The sequence below is a fragment of the Phoca vitulina genome, unplaced genomic scaffold (assembly GCF_004348235.1).
Source record: "Phoca vitulina isolate PV1807 unplaced genomic scaffold, GSC_HSeal_1.0 scaffold36, whole genome shotgun sequence".
Lineage (NCBI taxonomy): Eukaryota > Metazoa > Chordata > Mammalia > Carnivora > Phocidae > Phoca > Phoca vitulina.
Genome location: NW_022589739.1, coordinates 6,118,333 through 6,134,859, shown reverse-complemented (window position 1 = coordinate 6,134,859; position 16,527 = coordinate 6,118,333). Strand labels below are relative to the sequence as shown.

The 16,527-nt window shown below is 51.7% G+C and overlaps 1 protein-coding gene across 3 annotated transcripts in view; it reads right to left on the bottom strand.

Annotated features, from left to right (window-relative positions):
* Positions 1–16,527, bottom strand: part of GALNT18 (polypeptide N-acetylgalactosaminyltransferase 18) — a 353,506-nt gene that overhangs the window by 16,698 nt on the left and 320,281 nt on the right. For all 3 annotated transcript variants that reach the window (XM_032426923.1, XM_032426922.1, XM_032426924.1), the window contains exon 10: positions 3,799–3,963. In XM_032426923.1, coding sequence (XP_032282814.1) covers positions 3,799–3,963 — 165 coding nt within the window. The remainder of the gene's footprint in view (positions 1–3,798; positions 3,964–16,527) is intronic.

Sequence of the window (16,527 nt, the reverse complement as noted above, 5' to 3'; positions counted from 1 at the left end):
AGAATGTGAAACCGGAAAAGAGATTTGAGATGCACCAGTAAAAGCTTCCTTCAGCCCAACTTCTGCACCAGATCATTCTCCTTGGTAGGATCTCTATGTAATTTGCAAAGATTAAAACCTGTTGCAAGAGAATTAGCCCAAGCACATGATTTAATCATGTAAGAGGCTTCCAGCATCCTCTGGCCTTGTCAACAGTAGTTCCTAACCAATGAGGGCTTGTGGGCAGAATCCAGGTTGCTTGATAAATATCAATTATTTTGCATTAAACAAAAATTCCACATACATTAACCTTAAATATCAAGTGAGAGGGCTGCTCTGGGTTTGCAAATTAAGGATTTAAAAAATATGGTTTCCAAACAGTTCTTCTTGGGAGAAGGATCAAAGATGTGACTGCCAAAGCACCCTGGGAGTTTAACTGGATATATGTGTAAGTGGCTGAAAACTGCTCAGGCTCCAGGGTTCCGCATCCAAAACACTGCCTGCTTTGTTGGTCACTATGTCCTTTCAAGTAGGAGTCACGTGGGGCTGCCCGTTCAAGGCCATGCACTCAGATGAGGAAAGGAAAGTGCTGGATTTGGGGGTGTCTTTGCCTCGAGGATGTCGATTTTAGGGGTATGTTCCTTTCTCTGCCCCAGTCAGGGATGGACAGAGGAGATGAGGGCCAGGCAGGGGCACCAAGGCCCTGGATCTGGAGATAGAGATGAGTCACCTCAGCCTGAGACCTTCGGGCATGTCCGTCTGGGAGGGTTGGAAGAAAGGGCAATGTGCCCAGGCGTGGTTCGGATGCAACCAGCCTATTTGAACTCCAGCTCAGGCTGTGTGTGATCTTGGCCAGGTGGACTTCATCTTGTTTTGCCGTCTTGGAGATGGAGCTGCTTTGGCTTATTAACACTGCACTTCACAAGGCTGGACGCAGTGACGCTGAGGCTCTACTGAGCTCTGTTTCCCTGGTGATTCCGGAGCTCCTCGGAGGAACAAGGCTTGCAAAGGGGCCAGGGAGCTCACTTCAGTTCAAGAGCACACACACCCCGGTGACACAGAGTCCCCAGAGCATCAGGTGCCTGCCTGGCTGGGCCCCGCCCTCCAGGGGCTATTCCAGAACTGCCCGAAGCTCCTACTCCTTCTCCTGGCCAGTTGAAGTGCCATGCTTGTCCATTAGAGGGCTCCCAGCCACACCACCAGAAGCGGGGCTCCAAGGGGCAGCCTTAGACCTTGCCCTGAGAGATCTCGGTGGCCAGGCAGGGCCCTAAGGACCCCGAGGTCACTCTTGGAGGAGAGGGAGGAGGGAACAGCTAAATGTTCACACTGCATTTCAGCCTCCTGCTAGCTCTTCTTCCTGCCTCTCTTCCCCTTCTAGAATCTCCCCCTTCCCATTCAGCTCCACAGTCTCTGCCACAGGAGCATTCCAAAGCCCAGACCTAAACAGGCCAGTCCCCAGCTGTATATTTTCACTCCCACAGGCCCAACTCTAGGCCCATGGTGTCCACGACCTGGCCCAGCTGCTCTTCCAGGCCCATCAGCAGCCACCCCACCCCCACCCCGTGCCCTCCAGGACCTGGCCACGCCTGACTCTCCACAGCTCCCTGAACATAGCCAGGGTTGGCGGCTCCACAGCTTTTGCGCATGCTGTTCCCTCTCACTGGAATGCCCTTCCCAGTTTTCACATGGAGCAAGCTCCTACACATTCTTCAAGGTGAAGTACTGTCTCTTCTGAAAAGCCAGCCGCCCTGCTCTGGCTCCGCACCCACCACCTTCCTGTGCGGCTTCCTTCCCAGTTCCCGGTGGGGAAGCTGAGCTCATGGGCCCCGCAGGCCTGGCTGAAGGCAGCAGAGAGCAGCCTGATGGGAGCCCCTGCACAGAGCCTCTGGAGGGGACGATCACCGTTTCACCCCAGCAAAGTCAGCCCCACTCACCTCCATGCGGCCCATGTGTCCCTTCCTCTCTGGTGCCTCCAGGCTGCAGGCCAATGTTGCATCTAGCCTGAGCTGCTTTGGAGAGCACGAAGCATGCATCTGGCCTTCCTCCCTGACCACACACCTCTCACCCTCTCTCAGCCTCTCCACGTAAAGGAGGCCAGAGGGGAAATGTAGCCCCGCCCCGTGTCCCTCAGGGCTACACAGCTGACAGGGGGCGTGACAGAGGCAGAGTCTGGGGTGAGAACAGGGACTTCAGCAAGAGAGAGGGAGGCACGAGGAAGCTGTGCCCCGTATTCTCAAACCTCAGCCCTGACCCTGACCTTCTTCCAGGGGCGGCTACCAACAGGTCCCAACTGGAAGTAAAAGAGAGTTTGAAACAATGTGTGGACAGTCACCCCCAGGACCACGCTGGGCATGGTATTTAACAGCTTTGTGTGGAACGCCGGGGTGACGGTATCTGGCAGCCGTTGTGAGGGTTAACTGAGCTGCTCTGTGCCCCGGGCTTACAAAGTCTGGCACTTAGCACTCTATGAAGGCTGGCTATTGCTCTTTATAGTTTACAACACGCGGCGAAGGTCATGTAAACAGGAAGGAGCAGGGCGGGAGTCACTGGCCTGGGGCAGCACTGGGGGCCCAGCCAGGACTCCAAGCAGCAGCACACATCTCCTACCTGCCCTCAGAAGTGCTCCCATTTGGCTCCCCGTCTGCTCCCTAGCATCTGCTTTCCTGGGGTCACAAGGCCCTCGTCCAGGCCCTTGCTCCTGTTCTCCAACTAGCCCCTAAATCTAGGACCTTGTTTTGAACTCGGTATTGACCTTCACCACTCATCTAGGACCTCAGTGCTCTGGTTGCACATACCCAGGTCACAGGCGAAAGGTTCCCCATGCCCGTAGAATATAGAGATGGCCAGGGCCCCCTCTTCCCTGCCCCCCCACCACGGGGACAGTAACTACGAAGCCTCTTCCAGCGCCTGTCAGCTTCCTCCCTAGGGCAGGAGCAGCTTGCTGGGAGGCTTGAGTCGGGGTCCTGCCACTCAGTCCCACAAATATGGACTTCCCTGTCTGACTTCCCTGGAAGCATCCACCACGCACAGTCCCCGATGCCTTAGAACGTGATGGGTTCCTCACTTCCTGTTCTGAGCACTTCCTCTGCGCCACCTGGGCGGTGGGTGTCCCTGCCTATGGGCGGAAACCAGCTCTAACTTAGTGGATGCCCTGGGGGCTGGGAGGCCTCTGTGGGGTCACTGTGGGCCGTCTCCCACTGGGCATCTTAATCTTTGGGCTTCATCTCATAACTGGGCCAATGGAGAGCAGGAAGTCAAATACGGGCCTCAGAACTGATGGAGACTTAACACAAGAATGCTGCATCCACACGGTCTTTTGAGGAAGCCTCCTCCCCTAGAGGGAGCCCATCCTGGGAGGAAGGCAGAGCGGGGCACAAGGCCAGAGACGCCCCAGCACTGTCTACACCTGGGACACTGGGCTTCATCTCGGGAGAAAGGATATGTGGAGAAGAAAGGCGAGGGTTTAAAGTCAGAGCGGCCGAGTCTAAATCCCAGGCCTGCTCCTTACTGTGCGACTTTGGGCAGATGATTTCCCCCTCGGAGCCTGTTTCCTTATGTCTACAAATTAAATAAAATGATAGTAAAACAACAACAACAACAACAACAATTTCCCCTTTAGAGCCGGCATCAGGAGACAGCTAATAATGGACGTGAAGTCCCTGGCACATGGTAGGCGCCCAGTCAATCCCGAGAGTTGGCCCCCAGTCGCAGCCTCCCTATTGTCACTGTGACCCCTGCCCCCCACACTCTGGGGCCCCTGTGGACCTTCCACCTGCTCTTCACTCCCGTTGCTCTTGCCGGCGGCTCGGGGGCTGTTACCTGAGAGAACTGCCAGTGGAGCTTCATTCTCTTGGCTTTGGCGTAACTGCACTCGATGAGCCGTGGCCGACTGTTGACGTCCACCAGGCACCGGTTGTCGTCGTCGTCGATCGTGGGGCTCAGGATGCCCACGTGGATCTGCTGACTGCTCGTGTAGTACACGTTCTGCGGGGTAGGGCAAGAACGCGGTTAGTGTAAAGACCGGAGAGATGGGGAGGGTCCGGGGGGCCTTCTCCCTGGGCAGTTGGCAAAGGGAGCACAATCCGGTGGGCTTCACATGATTTTTCCATTGCAATGGACAAGAAGAAAGCCCTTTTACATCACGATCCGGGATAGTCGCTGGTCTGCATGTATAACGGACAAAATTTTCAAGACACGAACCTTAGTCTCACCATATGCAATGCAATCTGATATTTCCTCTTCTATTCTTTCCCTGAAAAGCATTGGTCATACACTTTTAAATTGATTTCACCACCCATAGTTTAAAAAAACATGGCTTGAATCCATTATTTGCAGGTTTGCTGACTTCCTCCCTCCATATATTTCATGTAAGATACTGCGCTTGGCCCGAAGATACAGAGCAAAAGACCTGTGCCAGGCCTTGGGGAGCTGAGAGTCCCGTGCGATAGGAGACATGTAACTCATAATTTCCATCCAGACTAAGGCTGTGTAGAGCAAGGTTGGCTAACTTTTCCTTAAAGGGCCAGGTGGCAAATATTTTTGGCTTTACAGTATGTTGGGTGGTCCCTAAGGCTACTCCCAGATTTGATGATTCATTAGGACTCACAAGACTCTGCCCATATTTGTACTTACGGTTATGATTTCTTATAGCAAAAGGATACAAGTCCTATCAGCAAAGGGAAAAGGCACATAGGGCAAAGTCTGGGGGAAACCAGGTGCCAGCTTCCAAGGGTCTTCTCCTAGTGGTCACACAGGATGCGCTTAATTCCCCCAGAAGCAACTGGGACAACACAGGTGGGATGTTACCTATGGGGAAAGCTCTTACAGACTCAGCTGGGTTTTCATCAGGGCTGGTCATGTAGGCAGCCTCTGCCTGGTACATACCAACATTCCAGACCCCCAGGAGCAAAGCAGGTGTTTAGCATAAACCACATTGTTTGTACAGTCTGGCCAGGCACAGCGAGCCACTCTTACCCATCTGGGAATGGTGGGAACCCTTCTGAAATCCAAGTTCCCAGATGCCTGTCAAGGGCCAACATGGTAAGCAGGCCTTTCAAAGGACAGCACAGGCCTGCTGTGTTAACTCTTTCCTGCACAGAGGGCCATACAGTCTGAAAACTCAACTCTGCCATCGTAGCATGAACACAGCTAAACACAGTAAATGGACGGTTGTGTTCTGATAATGCTTCATTTACAAAAATAAGGGCTGTGCATGGGCTGTAGTTTGTTGGCTCTGGTCTAGAAGAAAGCCACATGACCTTTGACCTTGCTCTGAGTGACAAGTCAAAGGGTTCTGTGAGCTTTTCTCTTCATATTACTAAAAAAAATAACACCCCCACTTATGATTAGGTCCCATGGGCAAATCGAGATACTCTATTTCTTTGCTTGAGGTTAGAGTTAGGGTGGGCCCTCTTATTATCTTCATATATTAAAAAATTCTTACTGGTAAATATCTTTGAGTCACTGGCCTGAGACCTTGGCAACTCAGGGCCTTCATCCCACTCCCGGGTCGAGCACCCCAGATGGTCTCATCTCCCCCAGCACTTGCCAGGGCCCCCCGCCAGAGCAGAGGCTGAAACAGGCAGGGGGAGAGGGAGGAGGGCCTCCCAGGCAAATCAGGAACAAAATGGGGTTGGTTAAATGACTTAATAACATGGTTCCAAGGTGCAAGAGAAGTCCCAGCTCTCTTCCAAACAATGGGCATGTGGATTTGGGGCAGCAACACTGCTGGCTTATCGAGTGGGTGACCTTGAAAAATAGGGTAAGGTAGAGACATTTAGAGACACTCTGTCATCGGGAGAAGGGGTGGCAGTGGTGGTATTTGGCTGAAACCTTCCTCAGCCTGGAGGGTGCTGAGGGGGTGGGAGGAGGGGAGTCATTGCAGCGCACTTTTAACAAGAGGCTCTAGAACCTACTACAGGGAGAAAACAACTCTATTTGCAGGGTGCTTTTGTGGGGAAAGTGATCCAGGGTGGAGCAGGGTCATTTCTTTGGGTACTTGCAGGAGATCTGTACCTTCAAGGATTTGTTTGCAGCCCAGCAAGTTTTCAGAGCCCAGTCCTCTGTGGGGGTGGGGAAACACACCAGGGGAGTGACAGTCTAGGGGTCCAAAAACCACAAACAATGGCATGATTACAAAGTATCAAAATGGGGGCGGGGTGGCAAAGATCACTGGAGGGAAAGCCAACCTGTGGGCTGGACCACTGCATGGGGTGGGCTTCTGGGAGGAGGGGATGGGTGCTGGGTTTTGGAAGAAGAGAAAGAACTGTGAGCAAATGAAGTGGGGGAGAATGGAGCGATCAAAGGGACACACTCCTAAATGCAACCAAGCGAAGGCAGTGCTCTTTACCTTGGTCACACAGTAGAATCACCTGGGGAGCTTTAAAGTCTACATTAGTCTTAGAAGGTGAGGCCTAGGTATGGGGTCTGTTCCAGGTGATTTCAATGTGCAACCAAGGTTCAAAACTAGCTGTAGTAAGGACATTTTGTGCAGCCTAGGGAGGAAACATTGGGACAGCACCTACGACCACCTGGATTCCAAGCCTCCCTCTCATCTTGGGGCCAAGCGGGATCCCCATCTGCAGAGGCACTGTTTGTAAGACTCTGATGAGGGCGGCCTAGGGGTTAGGAAGCACCACTGTTTAGGAGAACGGGTCTCTAAGTGTGGTCCCAGCATCATCTAGGAACTTGATAGAAGTACACATTTTGAGCCCAACCCCACACCTGCTGAATCAGAAACTCTGAACAGAGCCCAGGAGTTTGTGTTTTAACAAGCCCTCCAGGTAAGTCAGATGCATGAGAATGTTTGAGGACCACTGATCTGGTGGGATAGAGCCAGGTGGACCTGGGTTTCCACTCGGCAGCCCTGTCCTCACTTTGTGGCTGAGAAGCCACTCTGAGCCTCGGTTTCCAGACCTGTAAAGCTGCTAGCCGTGGGCCTGGCCACAGGGACTGCAGGGGGAGAACGAGGCAGGTGGGGACCCAGTAGGGAAGGGACTCCCAGTCCAGCTGCCCAGCCTCAACCCCCTCACCTCTGGCCTCCGTCCTGAGTCGGCCTGGCCAGTGGGTCTGTGCGTAAGGATTCCCGGAAATGGCAGGCAGGCCGCTGGCCTGCCTCGTGCAGGGGGGTGGGGGCAGAGAAGGAGCCGAGGCTTGCTTTATTCAATCTCAATTTCGAGTAGTGACTGTGACATCTGTAATGTGTGCTAGAAATGGGCTTTGTCCTCTTTACCAAGAATGAGCTGCTGGCCCTTCTGCAGATAGGGCAGGCTGATTGAAGTGTTTGGTTACTGGTCATTAACCCCGTGACACAGAGGTCAGTTACAGCGCTGAGGGCCGCAGGGCACTGATGCTGAATCAGGAGTGAAGGGGAGTCATTTCCAAAATGATCTTCTGTTCACTAACCACAGAACCAGGTACATTAAGGGAAGGAAAACATTTATAAACATTCCTGTTTGCCAGAGCTGGGAAGGAGCACCAGTGTGGAAAGCAAGGGCCCCAGCTCAGAGCTCCCCCTTGTGAGCCCATTTCCCTGGTGGAACAGAACAGGAGAGGCTAAGTACCTGAGCCCGCCAGGTGTGTGTGGAGCGGTCTGTAACAGGCACTCAGTGCATAGCCAATAGACGATCCAGTTTGATTCAGCAGACACTCCTTCGTGCCCACTAGGGTGTGGCCTGAGCTGGGCACCGGGGAGCAGAGAGGAGCAAGACATGGGTGCCCCTGGGGAGCCGAGTGGGGAGACAGCCTTCCGAAAAGGGAAGAGATGCACCTCACGGCCAGGCTGAGAGCAGAGTCAGAGCAGGTCAGAGTGCTGGAGGGGCTGGGGCTGGTCTGTGAGTGATGAGTTTCGAGAACAGCCTAGGAGGGGAGTAGTGTGCCCAGATAATGGAGTAGGATGAGGGACCGCTGTCAGAAGGGAAAGGACAAACAAAGGCACGGAGGTTTGGCACTACCTTGCCATTTTGGGGAAAGAGAGTGCCCCCGGGGGTGGGGAGATAGGCTGGAAAAGCAGCTCAGGGCTGAAGAGTTGATAGCATCCTGTGACTTCAGATGGGACTGTCCCTCCACCTATCAGCACATCCGAGGAATTCTCAGAGTCTTCTGAGTCATAACCATCCAAAGGGCCTGGAGAGCGAGCTGGGGCTAGAGGTGACACAGCCCCTTCTGTAGGCCTGCTGGGGGACAGGGGAGAAAAGTGAGCTTTGGACCAGGGTGCAGTCTTTGAGCATAAGCCTGAATAGGAAAGACTAAGCGAGGCCTGATTTCTGCCTCCCACTGTGTACCTGGGCAGGACGGCCAGGCTAGCAGCCGCTCGGCACCACTGCTGGGCTTGGAAATTTTGACTTAGACATAGCTCGTGTGCTTCATTCTGGGCCTCGTACCCACAGCATGGGTGTCAGCCATCTCTCTGCCACCATCTCTGGGGCTGTCTGCCACCCAGCTAACCCAGGCAGCAACCCGAATCTCCCACCTTGGTCTGGCTTCTCTTCCCGTGTCATTCTGAGCTCTTGGTGTCCCCTGGGCTCAGTGTTTCCCTTGTCAGCTCCTCTGTCCCAGGAGAGAGCCAGGGGGCGGGGGCCATCTGGGCTTCCTGCATGGAAGCTGAGGGCTGAGCAGGAGGGAATTAGCAGCGAGCGACCGGAGACCAACTGGAGAAGGCAGCTGCAGGGATTCTTGGTGCTGACGCTTTATTTGCTTTCTCGTCACAGCATCTTGCTTCACTCTGGCCACAACGGTAGGCATGTTTCACAGTCTACCCCATTGCCTTGGCCTAGGGATTGGGTCCAGGATAGACATGTTGATCCAGTCTGGACCAGTGAAAGTCCTCCCTCAGATTTTCTATTTGTGCAAGCACGCTAGAAGGCTCGAGGCCCAGAGCTACTTGCTGCCTTCTTCCTCAGGTAAATCAGGGAAGCCTTTTCTGCTTGAATATGAGAGAGACTAAAGTTACATATGAAGGGAACCATAGCCAAAATGGGAGGGAGGGCAGGTGGAACGGAGAAAAGAAGAGGAAGAGGAAGAGGAATAAGGAGAGGGGAAAGGAAAGGAAGATAAGAGAAGAGTGCAGCAAGCTTCATTCCTGCCCCTGGATCCAGCCCTGCCTGAAGCTGGAGCCAGACATGGCCTTGTCAGTTACATGAGAGAAAAACTTTTTTGCACTTAAGTTGGTTTGAGTTGGGTCTCTGTCACTTGCAACTAAGAGTATTAACAAATACAGAATACCCAGGAGACCTTTCAAGAACACCAAAGGGAATGAAGTAAAAGGATCAAGTCACAGCGGTCTTTAGCTACAGGGTGAATATAGGTGGCATGTATGTATATGCTTTACTCAGTTATTATATAAAGCAAGTCACTTTTTAAAATAATGAATTACTGGTTTGTGAATGTCTGATTTTTTTTTAACAAGATAAAGAAATATCTCACTCATTTGCAGGCTAGTATGCTTTCTCTAGTGGATGAAAAGCCAGTGAGCCTGGAGGTTCACACAGCCTTAGGAAGCCCCTGGGAGTGGGCTGAGTATCTGAATATCATCTATCATGTAGGTATAAGAGGAGAAGAAGCTGAGAACTGCAGATGAAAGGAAACTGGGTTACAGGAAAGTAAGATTGGCGTGGCCCAGGATGAGACAAGGAGCAGGTGCCCTGGACTGGGATCGCTGGCTGAGCACTCTCTCTGCAGCCTTCTGTGTCTGTCTCTAGGGAGCAGTGCCTGCCCACTGCTCAGGCCTGGGCCTTAGCTGCTCATCCCCGTTCTGTTGCTGCCCTTCCCCTGTTCCTCCTGCTCTCTGTACATTTCAGAACAAGATAAGAGGGTGCAGAGCCAGGGACTGGGGCAGGCAGTTGTGAAGAGGCAGGAACAGGTGTCCTTGCACGGCCTACAACGTCTAACAGTGACCCCTTCTCTGAGAATGGCTCCGGCCAGGGGTGGGCCCCGAATAGTCTGGGTTCTGTGACTCCACCACCTGCCCATGGGTGAGAGTGGGCTGTCAAGGGGCCAAGAAGGTGGTCTCTTCCCAGGAAAGACACAGAGATGAGGCAGTTCTGTGGCTAAGACATGTGTAGCTCGAGCGGATCCATGAACTCTTAACTGCTCAGGCCCCTGGAGCTGCCCCCATTCCTGCCTTCCCCCCGCCTCCCCTGCTCTTGGCCCTGTCGACCCTCCTTTGGAGTCTATGCAATGAATCACCCGGGTTTTCTGTAATAGCCCCCACCCTTTGTTTTCAGCTGAAGCTGCCCAAATTTGTGGCAGTTTTTGTTGTTGATAATATGCCCCCCTCCCCTCGAATGCACAGACATGGCTCACTTGTTCAATGGGAAGTTCACAATCTTGAGGAAATATCAGACACCAGCTATCTGGCTGCAGGGGCCAGTTGGGTCCCTATCTTGGAAGGCACTGCTCAGAGCCCTTCATAGCTGTGTCTGCTCACTGACAAACAGCTAGGATGGAGCAGATCCTGTGCCCTTGGGAAGATGCCCTGGCATTCTTCATTCCTCAAACCACAGCTGTCTGCCAACCCTGCATTAGCTTGTGCCGGTCAGTGCATGCTCCTCAACGACTTAAACAGGCTGATTCACTGCTCTGTCCTGTGAAGCCCCTCCTGTGCCCTCCCCCCCACCCCCGACTGAGCTATTCCATGTCCCTGCATCATTAGCGTCAGACTTGGCTATGTGCCTTTAACCAATGGGATATAAATGGCAGAGACGTGTGCCATTCCCAGTCAAAAGCTTGAAGAGCCATCATGCGACCTACCACATCGCTTTTTACTCTCTGCCACTGGACTGGCAGTGTCCCAGATGGGGGTTGCTTCTTCAGTCCCAGAAAAAGGCAAGATGACACAGAGCTGAAGCTGAACCATGATGACCACAGAGCATGAGTAAGAAATAAGCATTTCTTGTTGTAAGTCACTGCGATTTGGGGACCATCAGCCTAAGATGAATGATAAATTGATACCGGATGAGGGGTGCTGTCAAATTTGAAAATATGGGACACTGACTCTGGGGCCAGAAAGCGGGCAGGGAGGAACCATCCCGAGGCTGGAAAGATGGTGACCTCTTTTACGCAGTGGTGAGGCATTTGGCGTAACTGTTGCCTGCAGTCACTTGGCAGACCGTGCTTTAGATCAAGAGCACTCCTTCGTTACTATTGGCTGCTTTTGACAAGGCACTGCAAAAGGAAGATAAGGTCAGCAAAGACTTGGACAAGTAGCGCGACCGAGAAATGTTTGTTATTGTAAGCCACTTGGATTTCGAGGTCATCTGTTACTGGAGCATAACGAAGCCTGAACTGACTGACACAACCATTTTGCTATGCTCCCTCACCAAGTAATCACACAGAAATAGAATCACAGAATGGGATGCATGCTCTTAAAGAAAACAACAAAGGACTTGGAAAACAGGTACCAAGAAAACTTGATCCACTGCGGGGAGGGGAAGGAGTTGACTCTAGAAAGATTAACTCTGGATCCGAACTGCCTAATTTAAGTCCCCGCCTACCATTGTTCATTAGCTGTGTGACTACAGATGATGCCCTTGGCCACTCATTCTTCCAATTTCCTCGTCTGTCAAAGCAGGTGGTCAGAACAGTACTTCCTGCACAGAGTGGTCAGGGACTGGTGTAGCCTGAGGGCTGCTTAGTGCTAGCCATTAGTGCTGTTTTTGTAACATGGATCTCTTCCACCAGGTTACCAGTTTCCCGATGGCAGGAACCAAGCTTGTCTGGCTCACTATGGTATCTCTATCGTCCAAATCACTGCTTGACATGTGACATGTACTCAAAACACATTAGTTGATTAAGGGAATGTATTGATAAACTATTCCAGGGACCTTGAACTCCAGGTTAGAAATCCATTCAGGCTTCCTCCCTAGTGCCTGTTTCATGTCCCTTACTCTAAGACTCTTCTAAGCTCTCTCTTCTGTTTTGGACCAGAACCTTGGACAACACCTTCCATATGGCCTTGTGGATTAATCGTTTAGATGGAATGGGATTCTCTCTAGAGGACAAGATTCTCAATATTTGCTCCCAGGACACAGTCTGTGCCAGGTCTAACTCTAACCTGGCCCCATGAGCAATGAGGGGTCTCAATCATTTGATGGCTCACCACAACTCTTACCCTGCGCTGAGTTAAGAGCTTAGAATGTTCCCAGGGAGATGGAGAGAGGGGGAGAGAGAGTGTGTATGTATGTGTGTATTTGACAGAGATTTTAACATATGAGGTCAGTGGTGATCTGGACTCACCAGCAATCTCAGTGATCAGGAAGATGGGGGAAGGAGCATGGTAATAAAACCTATAAGTTAGGGCGCCTGGGTGGCTCAGTTGGTTAAGCGACTGCCTTCGGCTCAGGTCATGATCCTGGAGTCCCTGAATCGAGTCCCGCATCGGGCTCCCTGCTCGGCGGGGAGTCTGCTTCTCCCTCTGACCCTCCCTCCTCTCATGTGCTCGCTCTCTCTCATTCTCTCTCTCTCGAATAAATAAATAAAATCTTAAAAAAGAAAAACCTATAAGTTAAGATCGAGTAGGGAGAAGTTAGCTCAGAGAAATCGACCTCATGTGGATGAAATATTGCTGCCTGATTGCAATTTGTAAATGTAAATCTCGATTGTGCCTGCTCCAACACCATCTCCATCTCTACCTCCTTCTTCCCTGAGAAGAGTAAAACCTGCTTTACTGGGGGAAGAAGGTCCAGCGCACGACTTTACTGAATGTTACAGACCTCAGACAGCAACGCCAGATGGAATGCACTACTGTCTTGCTCACTATTGTATCTCTGTCATCCAAATCACTGCTTGACATGATGGAGAGAGTAGGAGACCGAGGCCACTCTTTTTGGGATTCCTTTTCTTGCACACCACAAGACAGGTGCTCAGTAAATACTTTTGGATGAACAAGTGAACAAATGCATAAGTGAATGAATGAAATAATAAAAATGGACATGATAAGCCATTGTGATATGTTATAAAAATGGCCACAGATGTTCCCCATCCTTGCATGCCAACTCTGCTTCTGCCCTTTGAGGCTGGGCTTGGCTGTGGCCTTGTGACTGACTCTGGGCAAGGACAACATTTTCACAGCAAACGTGATGCAAGCAGAGACTCATACAGTTATGCTTGCCCTTTCTTGCTGCTCTTAGAAACCCCTGTCACGGCCCTCATGTGAAGAAGTCTAGATTAGCCCGTTGGATGATGAAACACACATGCCCCAGAAGCTCCCTCTTTCCAGCTGACAATCAGCCAACCTCCAGAAGCCGGCTCAACTAGCTGACCAGCAGTTGGCGGATGCCTGATTGAGCCCAGCTGAAACTAGCAGAAGACAGGGCCAGTCCAGCCCAGCTCGAACTGTTGACCCTCAGTCTTGAGCTAAACAAATGGATGTATCATAAGCGACAAAATTTGGGAGGTAGTTTTCTATCTAGTAAAAATGATACAGGTAGCTCATTTCAGAGGTGTGTTTGTGAAGTATAAGGCACAGAGTGTAGGTCCTCAGCAAACTGCTGCCTTTTCCCCTCCTGATTACAGAAAATAATTACACTAGTGATATTATTTAATGAGCTCTTATTGTATGTCAGGGATGCTAAATGCTTTACAAATACGCTTGTTTCATCCTCAAAATAACCTTGGATTAGTGGGGTATTATCGTCTCCATTTTTAGGTGAGAAAACTAAATTAGATAGAGGTAAATGAATGCATAGCAAGGGGCAAAGCTGGGAACTGAACTCAGATCACCTGGCTCCAAATCCAGCTCCCAGACACTATAATACCCTGCTTCTTACTAAAGAAGGAAAGGAAGGTTCGATTCTACCCCTTCCCACCTGTGGCCCCGACTCCTGAAGTGCTCTTTCTGTTGTGCTTTTGCTTATGCTACTCTTTGTCTAAGTTCCAGGTACAGCTCCTCCTCCAGGAAGCCCTCCCTGACCTCTCTAGGTCACCATGACTCAGCCCTTTTTCTCCTAGGCAGCTGGGACTCTGATTCCTTCCAGGGGCGGAGGGGAAGCTCCATGAAGCTCTGCTGATCCTGGACCGATGTGATGGGGATGGAGTTCTGTTGCCGTGAGAACATGGGAGTGGGTACTTTGTGGGGCCCAGAGTGACTGCAGTGGCTGAGTATAGGAGATGGGGTTCCCTAGTCTGATTCCGCCATCCCTTTCCTCCCAGCCTCCCAGTTCCCATGGGCCTATGTGTGTACATCAGGTCTAACTTTCGTTGTCTTTATGGGACTTTGTCACCCTCTCTCAACTCCTGATATGCTCTGTGCTTCTTTCCCGGCTGATCTTCCTTTGCTGCCCGCCCCCCCAAGCCTTCCCCAAATGCCTACCGAAGTCCCAGTATCTTTCAAGGACAGTCCTTTCCAGCCGAAAGCAACTTCTCCTGTCCCCACCACACATGGCTCTTCCTGGAGGATACTGCCACTCTTGTGGGCTTTGAATCTGCTCATTCTTCCATCAGGGACACAAGGCAGAGCCAATTCTCCCCTCTCCCCACAGCAGCACCCCTTCCACACCTCAGCCCTCCATCCGGGACAGGAACATCTCCTTGGGCATCAGCCATCAGACCCCACCACGCGCTGCCCACTTTGTGCTTCTCACCCAAGCGCTTCCCCCGCAGTCTGCTGTGCCCTCTCCCTCCCACCGGGCATCGCTTAGGCCAATGAATGGCCCCACCTGCCCCGGCGCCTCAGTTCTGGGGAGGGTCACCTGCGCTGCGCTTCAGCCGCCCATATCTGGATCCCAGCTCTTAGTGCCCGGAACTGCTGTACCCCCAAACCTTATCCTCCACTGCCCTACTGCCCCCCAACCCCCTATTCGTCGTGATTCCTGACTCTTACTTCCCGAATGCCTGCTCATCAACCCAAGAACTTCCGAATAATAACTTTTTTTTTCCCCTTTCCTCCCCTACCTTTATCACCTTCCCAGCCTCTCCACGTTCTTGGAAAGGCTGCACCCAAATTCCTTCAACCACCCCCTTGCCAGCACCTTCCAGTCTTTAATTCCTTATTCCTGCTGCATTTGATACCCTGTAAGCCCCGCCTCTGCAGCCCGTTTGCCTTCTCTACACCCTCTCCCTGGATGCTGGGCACGACCCACGAAAAATTGTGGAACTGGGCAAATTAGAGCCTCCACAGACTCATGGTTTTCAGCTGCAGCCGGGCCCCGCCAGCCTGCACTCCCCACTAGGCCTTCTGGGGGTGCCTGCTCAGTCTCCGAGCCACCCCCCTTAGCAGGGTGTCCATGCCTTCGCTACTCTGGAATATAAGCAGAGCCCCCACGCTTGACTTGCAATTCAGCCTGCAAACTTGTTCCCCTTGGACCAGCCTCCATCCTGCCCTCGGGCCTCAGAGGAAGGAGCTCCTCCCCTGCAGTCCAGGGGCCAGCCCCACTGGCCTTGGACCCCATCCTCTCCTGTCCTTGCCCCTTCCCCACCCCCAGAATGTTGCTTCATTCTCTCCCCACGTATCAGACCTCTTTCTCTACAGACTTCCTTCCCTCAGCCTCAGACGCGCTCCTTTATTGCTTCCCTTAAAAAGCAAATTAGAATACACACCTTCTCTCAAAGCCATACCCCTCCTAGTAGCCGGCTTTTTTCCATCCTTAACTAGCAAACTCAGGGTGGGGAGAGGAGTCTATGCTCGCTGGCTCCCTGTCCAACTCGCCTCTCTGGATGGAGGCCTTCTACCTACCACGTCCTCCCAGACGTTGTGTGACCCCCACGTACTCAGGAAACGCACCAATGGCATCGACCGTCCTCCTTCAGGGGTAGGTGCCAGCTCAAACCCTGCCACCCTAGAAACCCCCAGAGCAACTGAAAAGGGGAAAACGGGCTCAGTCCATTTTGTGATCCTCACTTAAAAAAGGCTTTAATTTTCCATGAATTCAGTCCTTTCGTTATTTAATATATAGCTGTTAAGTACCTATAATGCCCCAGGCAAATATGACTGAGTGACTTCTGAGCAGCTCAGGATATTCCGAGGAGCTAAAGATACCGCAGAGACATAAATGTGTTCTGTAGGCTCAGTTCTACAAGAATTAAGACCAGCAAGGCCCTTTTCCTGCAGAAAAAATGTCATGAAATTTTCCTTTTAAGCGTGTCCTTCACCCAAGTCAACCTCCACTCCCACACGTGTTCCTGCATTTAATAATGTATTTTTGAGCAAGAAAAAAAATAAAGCTGTTCTAGTGATTGATTTAGAGGGCCTGGCTTTGCTGAAATTCCCAGTATATTAACACAGTGCTAACCTCAAGGACTCCACTAAAGCTTTGTGCTGGCAGGACTAATGCTCAGCAATGAGCAGATTTCAGAAAAAGCAGCTGGGACAAAGGCAGTGTGGTGACAATGAAGTTAGTTGGAAAAATCAAATACAAGAACCCTTTTATGCACATAATACATTCTGAACACATCTCCTTAGGAAATTTCTTGAAATAGACCAGCATATCCTTAAGCTGCCCTGGTAGAAACACCATTCAGATGTCCCCACTCAAGGCCACTAGCCATTCCCCAATCCTAGAGCCTATGTCGTATGCTCCTTCTTTATCACATTCTCAGCCAGGGGTGGTACGG